Genomic DNA, 11,489 nt, shown 5'->3' on the forward strand with positions numbered 1-11,489 from the left:
AAGGAAGTTTAAAGATATCTATCATATTTATGCGAATAGAAACTCGTAACTTTCGTGTTACATTCTTGGTTACAAAATCCTTATTTGCAATAAAACAAATTTTTAATTTCAAAATCAATTTATTTCCATAAAACATTACAAAAATACGCATAATTCTTCATTGATCAGTCACAAATTTGAACCAGCAAAATGTATTTGTTCAAAACGTTTTGTACTATTGAAGGCACGTTTCTAAGAGGTGGGTAATATTCACAGATCTATCGATGAAATAAGTCAAAGGTTTAATCACTAAATAATTATTATAACTAACAATTAAGTTTATAATTAACTAGCTACTAACAAACATTTTAATTAACATTAACACATCACAATTGATAAAATTAACACTTATTTTAAAAATAAAGGCCAACAATTTTAATGTCACGATTTTACAGCGTTAATTGTTTGCTTTTTTCTTCGAAATGACGAAAAAAACATTGTAACAATTTCATAAAATACGACATATAAGCTATCCTTTATTTAAAATTTATATTCACTTAACTATTTTTTGTAAATGTAAGCGGCTTCTATGTGTAAATTAAAAATAGAGGTTTTATCACTTTCACTGGCCGCATGGTTCATCATTACGCCACTAGCCCATATAAAAGCACAATAATGATACAATCGATCAATGCCTTCGATTCAATACTTTCGCAAAATTGATTTCTAATTTTTAGCTTATATCTGTAATTGCCTTAGTTACATGTGTGATGCTTACAAGACTAAATTTTAGTCAATTTTATAGGCGGTTGTGTAATTTGTAGATTTTTGGCACATTACTTCATACAATCTTGTTATTACATACATATTATTAGAAACATAAGGTAGAATGTTACACAAAATGCAAAAAGGAGAAAGCATTATTCAGGATTCATGGGAATTTTTTTTAAACAATTAACAATAAAATAAGTATTAGAATTTGTTACAGGAATCTAACTCTAACATAATATTAAATCCTACTAATATTATAAATGCGAAAGTTTGTGAGGATGTGTGTGTGTGTTTCACGCAAATACTACTGAACTGATTACAATGAAATTTAGCACACATATAGAAGGTGACTTGGATTAACACGGGAACTATGCGGGATTTTCTTTCAAAACGCGGGCGACGCTACGGGTGGAAAGCTAGTGCTATATATTTGTAACGATGTTTGTAATGCTATACATATTTTTAATTTTATAAAGAATGTTGTATGCAAAATTCCTGAAGGAAACTGAAAACTATCTGTGCAATAAAAGCGATTTCCCTCATATTTTCACAATTATAATAACAAAAAAATTTCAGATTATCAAAATATACCGGCCGAATTAAGAACCTCCTCCTTTTTTGAAGTCGGTTAAAAAATAGATAATGTTTATAATTTATACGAAAAAAACACTCTTTAACAATTAACGACTAAGCAGTTGTAGGCACTTCAGGCAGCGTATGTATTATAACTTTCCTCTTGGCATCAAACACAAAATTATTGAGTTTAAAAATGCGGCTATCGTAAAACGGTTTTAAATCCGTTATATTTATCTGTCTAGCTCGCTCTAGGAGGTCTCTTTCTGATATTTCTATTGTGGATTGTGAATAATTGTGAAGCCCTCGCATGTAAGCCAGTTGGTCTATGGTGAGCTGCCGTAGAATATAGTACAGGAGCTCGCTGTGGTCTTTCTTGTAGGATAGGTATTTTTGGAACGTCTGAAAGAGATAAATGATTAAACAATTTATAAAAAAATACTTTATATACGGTATGCTAATTGTGAAGGCTTTCGGAAATGCTAAAATACCAGTTTTTTCCACTTGAGTTTAATTAGGATGAAACTAAACAACCTATGTCACTGATGTACTGACTTTCGTACACAGAGGAGTGGAGAAGGGCAAAACTTACTAAAAAGATCCGTTATACCTAAATAACATTATTCCAATCAATAAATGTACATTTTCATTATGATCAAATCTTTTTTTTAATCAAAATTAACTTAACTAAATACTAATAAAAAAAGACGTTTTTCGAAGTCTGAATTAATAACTGTTTGAATTTGCATACATCACAATAATTATAATGCTTCTTAACACAGATTAGTTGAATAAATGTTTGAGTACACAAGCTTACCTGTCGCATAGCCCGCATAACACTGTACTTCTGTGTATCAACGAAACTTTCCAACATAGTGCGTATCGCTAAATTCACGTCATCTTCATTGACTTGTGCACGCAAGTGCATACGCGCGTGCGCTTCACTCATACGGATTACTGTGAAATTGTAAAAAGTATTAAATTTTGATAAATTACAAGAAAAACATATTGATATGTTTTTATTTTGTTGTGTCCAAATCCTTGACAAAGGCCTTCCCGCGAATTGTAACCTACAAATAAAATGTCTACCTATGTAACTTAAACCGTTCAGTGGTTCTTGACTGAAGCGCATCACACACGGTGAAGATACTATAATATTTTATGTTAAGATTCTCTAATATAAAATATTACAGTATCTTAAGGTATCCGGTATCAGCGTTCTGACAATCATTTTTCTTTTTGTCATTGCGTACTAAGACCCCTGTAGAACCGCCATCCTGTTACAAATGACCCGAAATTTTGTGTCAGTATCTCCCGGCCTATAGATGGCTTATCGCTTGGTATTTTAAGATATTGAAGGTAAAATATATATTATCTTCGTCGTGTGTTATGGCTTATAGGATTTGTATGGCGAGTGATAATCGGAAATATGCTTTAAGATAATACATATATATTTTACATTATCTTCACCGTGTGTGATGCGCTTTATAAGTGGTATAACTATTATTAGAATAAATAGTGTTTCCAATCCGTAAAAAGTTTTATATTTCCATGCATATACTATCTAATAAATAACTGTATAAACTAAAATATAATCTTACCAGATTCAATATGTCTGACAGTGATGGGTAAACTGCCGGTGGCGAGTGATTCCTGTCGCAATTGACTGTACATTTTCGCAACTTTGTCTTGGTCCATGTTCTAGAAAAAAAAAATTATAGATGCAATTGAAATAACACATTATTATAATTAACTTTTCAATACACACACAGTTTATGTTATTAACAACAAATAAACAATATTTCAATTAAACTTTGTAATACTGTTTTTTTATCTGTTTGTATGTTTGTGTCTGAATTGCGCAAAATTATTGATTTATTTTTGAATATGCAAAATGTTATAAATTTAAACAATATTTTGTATATAGTAGAAACAGCTCAGTCAGCTCTACCAAAAAAAAATCTTACTAAGAAAAACATTATTATTTATTGCATTACTTTTCATGTTAATAACATATTATCTTATTATTAATTACTAGCGGTCCGCCCCGGCTTCGTCCGTGGTACATGTTTACATTTTCTCTACATAAGAACCATCCTCGTACTTCAAGGAATATAATAAAAAAAGAATTATCGAAATCGGTTCAGCCGTTCTCGAGTTATGCGCTTACCAACACATTTTGCGATTCATTTTTATATATAAAGATTACTATTTTAAGTTACTAAAACATATATTACCTGTAATTTAGGATGTACATTCTCTCTAGCGTACACAATATATTTCTTTAGCATGTCTTGAGGTAGTGAAATGTCATCTTCCTTATTTTCGTCAAGTGGGATCCCTTTCTGTGTGGGGTGATGTCTGATGTGTGAACTTACTACGAACCTGACAATTTAGAAAATGATATTATTTAGAAAATAATAAAAAGGAGCCTAAATTTTATTAAATAAAAAAATAAAATAAATTTTAGCTTATTGCATATGCCAGCTTAATGCTTATACATACATACATGCTGCATGCTTATACGTACATAAAATGACATATATATTTAATTATTTATTATTTTTATGACAGACAATGAAATAAATACTTAATTTTTTTTAAAGAATACATAAAAATCGGTCATAATGTGGGATTCATACCCGATGTCTAAACGGCCATGCCAAACACACTTTATGAATGTTTTCGAAGATTCTTTAAAATTTTCTGCCTACTAAAATATTAAACGCGAAATTTATCAATAATATTTAGTAGAATATATTCGATAGCTCTTGCGGGATCAAGGGATGCAAGGCGTCGCCTCAGAATGGCGGAAGACGCGGGTTCGAATCCCGCCTCGTGATCGAATTTTTTCTATTCTTTAAAAATTTAAATGTAACATATAAAACTAGATTTCCGCCCGCGGCTTCGCCCGTGTTTTCAAAGGAAACCCCGCACAGTTCCCGTTCCCGTTGGATTTCCGGGATAAAACCTATTCTATGTGTTAATCCAAGTTACTCTCTATATGTGTGCTAAATTTCATTGTAATCGGTTCAGTAGAATTTGCGTGAAAGAGTAACAAACAAACACACACACACATATCGAAATTCGACCTGCTAACATCGTTTCAAAACACTGAAGCCTAAAATATTATTTTTAATTTATTTAATTCAATTGGAGTATTTTCATATAGTGAATATAATCAAACAAAAGCCCTGTGCATACGAAGTGCGTAAAGATTTGTCATAATCATGATGATCTGTGCTGCCTGTTCGATGTCCGTTTCGGAGGGCCAACTTTTATGTGTACGTTGCGAGGGTTCGTATCATAATATGTGCAAACTTTCGCATTTATAATATAGTTAGGACAACAATACCTCGCTAAATGCGCGTCCTGCATGTGATGCGGTTCGTCCCTCACGACGCACAGCACGTCGAAACGTGACAGCAGCGGGTCGGCCAAGTTCACGTTCTCGGAGAATGTTAGAGAAGCGTCGTATCGACCGCCGATTGGATTCGCTGCTGCTATCACTGAACACCTGCGAATTAATTCATTGTTATAAAAAAAAGACGTGTGTCACTCGGGGACTGCCGCGGTAAAGCTATTGCATGCTATGCCTTCAAGCCACACCTCCGCGCCCGCCCCCGTGGGGAGCGTGAGGTTTTTTTGTTACGGAATTTCTCGATTCGATCCCCGCGCTCAAGGCCCGCGATAGAAGATATGCAATAGCTTAATAAATAATATTTATTACAAATACATGCGCAGGTGCTTTTATGCGTGGGAATCGACGTTCCCGCATTATTTGCGGCATTGTCCAAACTCAAATATTTATTTACACTATAATATTTAATTTATTCATTGACACTTTGTTTCTTTGTAAGCCTTTTTATAAAGAAGTTATTGTAAAGTTTTTCTCAATAAATCTCTTCTTCTAATTTGTAAAAAACTAGTTTTTAAATAAACATTAAATATAACAAGAAAACACCTTTAGCATTTTCATTTTCACATTCTTATATTGTTTGTTTGTTAATACAGATAACTCTTTTTATTCCCAAATTACTAACACTAGAAACTTACCTAGCATGCAACGAGGTCACAATACCAGCTTTCGATATAGATATAGACTGTTGTTCCATAGCCTCGTGTATAGATGTTCGATCTTGGTCATTCATTTTGTCGAACTCGTCTATGAGACATACACCTCGATCAGCTAGTACTAACGCCCCGGCTTCTAATGTCCAGTCCCTGTGAAATGTAAATTAATTTATTTTTGACTCACATACAAAATTATTATAATTAATATGTAATATGGTTATTTAAGTGTGTGTTTATCATCAACATATATATATAAATTCTAATAGTAGTCTAGTCTAGTAATAATTTAGTTTCAGTATTTCATAGTTTAACAAACATTTAATTACAAATATTGAAATGAAATGGAAGTCCATATGTGATTTGAACATAAATACTGATAGTTTTCAATTCAGTAGTTCCTGAGATTAGCGTGTTTAATCAAAAAAAGCTCTTCTACTTTATCTTATTAAATGTGATTGTGTAATGATTTTTGAACTTACCTTGTAGTGGGGTTCTTTCTCACATAAGCAGTTAAACCGACAGCACTTGCACCTTGACCAGTTGTGAATATTGCTCTTGGTGCTATCTATAAAAAAAAATCTAATAATTAATATCTAGTGTATCTTTCATTTCTTTCATCATTGCGATGATATACAAGAAACATCGTTTTATGAAGCAAAAAGTTAATTAAAAGAACATTTTACGAATGTATATTTCATCGCCATAACCGGGAATCGTACCGGGAATCAATTTGTTAAAATGAAAAGTGAGAATTTAGAACAGGAAATGTGAAAGATTTTTCTTGAGAAATAGTAACAATAAACAATACACACCTTTTCTGTGTATTTAAGGAACTGTGACTTGGCGGTACCTGGATCTCCACATATAAGCACATTTATGTCACCTCTCACTTTATGCTTTTCACCTAAAAATTAAAGATTACTTCAATAAAACTATGTAAAAGTACCAAATCTATGATTATAATTTACCAAAAAAGTACAAATTTTTCTGGTAAAAACAGACTATTCTCTATTTTTAGGAATGTTTTGGTCATGTTTTAATTAAATACTAACCATTACTTTTTCTACAACTATATTCAATAACATTCGAAAAAATAGTTATTTCTTACCTGGATTTTTAGGTTCCCCACCAAACAAGGCCAACGCCAAACCCCTCTTAATATTATCATGTCCATATATAGAAGGCGCTATACTCTGCACTATTCTTTCTCCGATTTGTGGATCTTTTGATAATTTTATAATATTCGCTACATCTTCATCAGTTAAAGATTCCACTATATGCTTACAATCCTTAACAACTATGTAGTTTGCTATTATCACAGTTGCAAATACTGGAAAGCCCTGTATAAATAAATATTTAAAAGCATTAATGGATATATAGCAAGCTCCTTACATTTTATAAAGAGAAAATAGGAAGAATAATTAGTTATAACTTGTATTTGCATAAATTTTTAACAGATGCGATAGAAGCAATTACAAATTACTTAAATGACAACAATACAATGAAAAACCATTGGGTTACAGATATTATATACACAATTCAAAACTCTTAACCAGTCAAAAACCTGATTGACCGGTAAAATCAGTCAATAAGGTTATTGACTGAGGGTGTCGGTCAATAACCTTATTAACTGATTTTATCAGAGAAATTTTACAAAATCAATTTAATATTAATTAATAAAAAAAAACATTTTTACAATCAACATTTTTCTTTAATTACAACAAAAAGTGCCTTTCAGTGTTTGTATTTCTTTTTCATTCTCTTTAATAAAATAAATGACAATGTTACGATTAACTTTATATTGAATAAACAGTTAATTTTATATCAATAAAACTAACCTGTTCAGTGTTCAACGAGCCATCATAATTATTAGTATATATCCCCGTGAGATCGACTTCATCACCAGGCTTACATCTATCACACAAATCGGCCAATAAAATACAATCCTTGCTTCTAGGTATCCGACCGGCGGGAATCCGTCCGGGTGATTCTTGTATTGTCACCTTTTGGTAGTTGCGGTATACTGTTTGTTCCATGTTTACCTACGAGTTTAAATAACAGTTTATTTAAGTAATTCACTTCATGTTTATAATAATAGTGTGATTAAAAAAAAATGTATGCGTGTACTAGAGTACACACGTAACTTGTGAAACTTCTTTATGACCTTAAAAATGTCACGAGTATGGCGTAACGCAAAAATGTCACGCGTACGGCGTAACGCAAAAATGTCACGCGTATGGCGTAACGCAAAAATGTTACACTAAATTTTTGTCCAACCCCGATAAAAAAGTTTCACTTCAAATAGTTGAATCCTATTAATATAAGAATCAAATATGTATAAAAATATTGCGCGGTGTGTCCCTTAGACACATAAAACTGAAAGAATATAATAAATTCGATCGTTCTGGCGGGTCACGGGTGGCTGAGTTTGTCAAGCGTCCCGAATTGGCGTGAAAGGAGGCGGGTTCGAGTTCGATTTTTTTCTATTGTTTATAAAAATATATTTATAAAGCATTTGAATGACATAAATGATAAAACCAACAATCAAATTCTATAAAAATATTTTTAAATTATTTATTTTGAAATAAAGACATTAAGTAAAATACTCACCATAAACGGTCCAGCACTTTGACACTCCGGACAAGAACCTGGCTTCACTTCTGAATTCTGCGATTGTACAAACGGCCCCAAAATATACCCACATCTATTACAATCATATTTAACAACCGACAACTGCGGAAGCACACCAGTAGTCGCTGTAATAACACCCACAGTCCGAACCAGTTGATTCAAGTGAAGCTTCCGGAACGTTCTCAATTCTTCAATTAAAGGCAAATCTGATATTCGAACGTGAATCTCTGACGTCACGCGTTCGTAACTCGGGAATATTTGTAATACAATCTCTTTGGCAACTTCATCGAAAATTTGTAGCATTTGGAATGGTGCTTCCGGTAAGAAATAGGCTAAAACTTGTTCCCTTCGAGCGAGGACGTCGAATTCTACGTGAAATGACGCTTGGTTGTGTTCGCACATGCGACGTATACGGTCTTTATACACATATTGGCCTTTACTGTTTGTATATGTGCGTAGAAAGTTCTTGAATCTGAAATATGGTTGTATCGAATTACGTTAATTTGTTTCTAGCAACTTTGATTTTTAAATAATAATTAAATTTAGTTTTCTATTATAAATCTACACATAATTTGATGCTCAAGAGATTTTCCGATAATCCGTGAGTCTGTCTATGATTGTAAAACACTATTATAGTTTTTCAATTGATCAAATGTTATTAAATCTATACTAATATTATAAAGCTGAAGAGTTTGTTTGTTTGTTTGAACGCGCTAATCTCGGGAACTGCTAGTCAGATTTGAAAAATTCTTTTGGTGTTAGATAGCCCATTTATTGAGGAAGGCTATAGGCTATATCATATCGTCACGCTAAGAACAACAGGAGCCGAGCAATGCGGGTGAAACCGCGGGGTACAGCTAGTTAATAAGGCTGCGGCTGGTGTCCCACAACACATTAAATTCTCTAAAGGGCCTCTGCGTGTTGGACCTGTGTCCCCACGTAAGCCTTCCAAAGGACCGGGTATCTTCCTTCTGGTGGTACCCGTGTATTATGGAGAAAAACAATTGTTTTACTCTTGTTTTAATTCTAACATTTTATAGTATAAGTAATATAATACAAACCTATTAGCAATCTCAGTCCTAGGTCCCAACATAGACACCCACTCTTTAGTCGTATAACCTTTAGTATCTTCCAAGTTCTCGATACTCTCGATACCTTCTTCCACCTGTTCTTCTGTACCAGTGGCTGCTTTTTCCGCAGCTCTACGTCTTTTCGCCCGAGGTGCATCACCACTTTCTTCGTCAGATTCATCTAAAATATGGATAAAATTGAAATATTAAATAAAAAACACTTAACACACAAAATCAAACAAAAATAATACACAAACAATGAAGCGGTACAAATAGGCGGCCTTATCGCTAAGAAGCAATATCTTCCATATTACAGCTAGATGAATAACAAACAACTTCAAATGAGATAAATGTACAATGTACATACAATATTGCCAAAGGATTTTGTTTGCTTTATATAGCAAAACAAATACTGCAAGCTAAAAAAGTGAAAGCAATAAACAATATAACTAAGTAAAACTAATAGTGATCACTTGCAAAATATTTACCTCATAATTTATATTTATTTCCCCACCTCATAATACAGTTTATTTGCCCCAAAATAAAGAATGCAGACCAAGATCAAAGGCTATGGAAAATAAATATGGCTATGTCAGTCACATTAAAGCATAATATAATATTAAACTTTATTTCCACCTTACAATGAATATTATAAATACCTTACAATGAATCCTACTATCCTATCCTATTCTACTAATATTATAAATGCGAAAGTTTGTGAGGATGTGTATGTGTGTCTTTGTTACACTTTCACGCAAATACTACTGAACCGATTAAAATGAAATTAAGCACACATATAGAGGGTAACTTGGATTAACACGTAGGATAGTTTTATCCCGGAAATCCCACGGGAACGGGAACTAGGCGGCTTTTGAAAACACGGGCAAAGCCGCGGGCGGAAAGCTAGTAAAACAATAACTACAATAGAGCTTTACCATATAACAGCCCCCTATCATCCTATCATCTGCCTTCAACGAGGTACACGGGGGCAAGCGCCACGTTCTGCAGCGCCGGAGCAGTCAAGAAAGCCCATAATCTTCATTATATTTCTAACTACATCACTTCACTACATAGTATAAAACAAAGTCACTTTCTCTATCCCTATGTCCCTTTGTATGCTTAAATTTTTCAAACTACGCAACGGATTTTGATGCGGTTTTTTTTATAGATAGAGTGATTCAAGAGGAAGGTTTTAGTATATAATTTATTAGGTTTAAGTCAAAGCGGGCGAAGCCGCGGGCGGAAAGCTAGTTAATAACTACAATAGACCCTTACCATATAACAGTCCCCTATCATCCCTCCTTATCCTGCCTTCATCCCTGTCTCGCCGCTGCAGTTCTCTCTCTGCGGCCATGCGATCATCAATTGACATGTTATCATAGTCTTCATCGTCCAGGTCTTCATTGTCATAACGATCCAATGCTGGCATTGGACGATAATCTCTGAGATATATATGGAAATGTGTTTAATGTTTAAACAATTTCAATAATATACCTAGTTCATAATTTATTGGCAAAATAACAAAATGTGGCAAAAAAGATGATTCTGATAATTTTATCAGAAAACATGCCTACCTTCTAGAAAATACAACGCGTTTTAAAATAAAAAAAAGACGGGTTGCACTCCGGGAGTGCCGGCAGAAGTGAAAACTTGATTGAGCATGTTTGATATTTTGGAATGGTATCCGTCTTACGCTTTTTCGATCAGGTGTCTTGACGCGAGTTTAAGATTTTATACCCATTACAGAAAAAGTGCTCAACGCCGCTAAAGAAGTTTTCACTTCAATAAAATGTGAATTTATAAGTATCAGCTCACTGTTAAAACACTTTTATTGAAAAATGAAATGAAATATAAGGCTTTTCATTATTAACAACACCATTTTTGTAATACTCACGCTTCCATATTATCATTGAACAGTTCTTCGCCATCCTCTTCTTCTTCATCAGCTGGATTATCACCAAGTATAGCTCCTTCATCCTCAAACATTTCATACTCCCGGGCCGGCGATGTCATACGCGACCTGGCTCCATCTCTGTCTGATGGGGTATCAGGAATTGGGGAACTCTGAACACATAAATCACAAATAAAAATTTATTAAAGTACTATATCTTCACACAATAACACATAACTTTCATATAAAAGCACAAAGATTTTTTGGTTAGTTTCGCATTCCGTTATTACAAATGGCCAAATATAACTAACCATTTTGACCCGATTTGTCTTGTGATGACGCTTCAAATATAAATTGACAAAACAGCAATAATTTTGTTTAAAAGCAAGCTTTGTATTTAAAATTAATGTTTAGCTTGCAGGAAGTTCGGTACACAACTTTTTTGTTACTTTTTGACAATTCATCAAAATGCGCGCGAAATTATTATTAAACAGATAAAA

At 33.2% G+C, this 11,489-nt stretch overlaps 1 protein-coding gene across 1 annotated transcript; it reads right to left on the reverse strand.

Moving 5' to 3' along the window:
- Positions 1 to 1,359: 1,359 nt before the first annotated feature.
- On the reverse strand, positions 1,360 to 11,453 carry Mcm2 (DNA replication licensing factor Mcm2). Its single transcript, XM_090113916.1, has 15 exons — positions 11,301 to 11,453; positions 10,993 to 11,162; positions 10,374 to 10,540; positions 9,090 to 9,279; positions 8,008 to 8,500; positions 7,236 to 7,439; positions 6,506 to 6,737; positions 6,210 to 6,301; positions 5,877 to 5,962; positions 5,380 to 5,547; positions 4,679 to 4,840; positions 3,561 to 3,708; positions 2,925 to 3,024; positions 2,141 to 2,280; positions 1,360 to 1,725 (listed from the first exon to the last, which is right to left on the reverse strand). Exons 1-15 carry the CDS (start codon positions 11,301 to 11,303, stop codon positions 1,438 to 1,440), a joined length of 2,643 nt encoding a protein of 880 aa, XP_089970042.1. The 5' UTR covers positions 11,304 to 11,453; the 3' UTR covers positions 1,360 to 1,437.
- Between the last annotated feature and the right edge of the window lie 36 nt (positions 11,454 to 11,489).

Source organism: Colias eurytheme, chromosome 20 (genome assembly GCF_061535395.1).
Source record: "Colias eurytheme isolate Ceu_HAF_F1 chromosome 20, ilColEury1 Martin Lab GWU primary, whole genome shotgun sequence".
NCBI classification, from domain to species: domain Eukaryota; kingdom Metazoa; phylum Arthropoda; class Insecta; order Lepidoptera; family Pieridae; genus Colias; species Colias eurytheme.

What these genes read in the sequence shown, in the direction of transcription:
- Mcm2 (XM_090113916.1), bottom strand. An exon ending in TTCAATGATAATATGGAAGC is followed by an intron (nt 10,541 to 10,992) that starts GTGAGTATTACA and finishes TATATATCTCAG; the next exon opens with AGATTATCGTCCAATGCCAG. An exon ending in GTGACCTCGTTGCATGCTAG is followed by an intron (nt 4,841 to 5,379) that starts GTAAGTTTCTAG and finishes ATTAATTCGCAG; the next exon opens with GTGTTCAGTGATAGCAGCAG.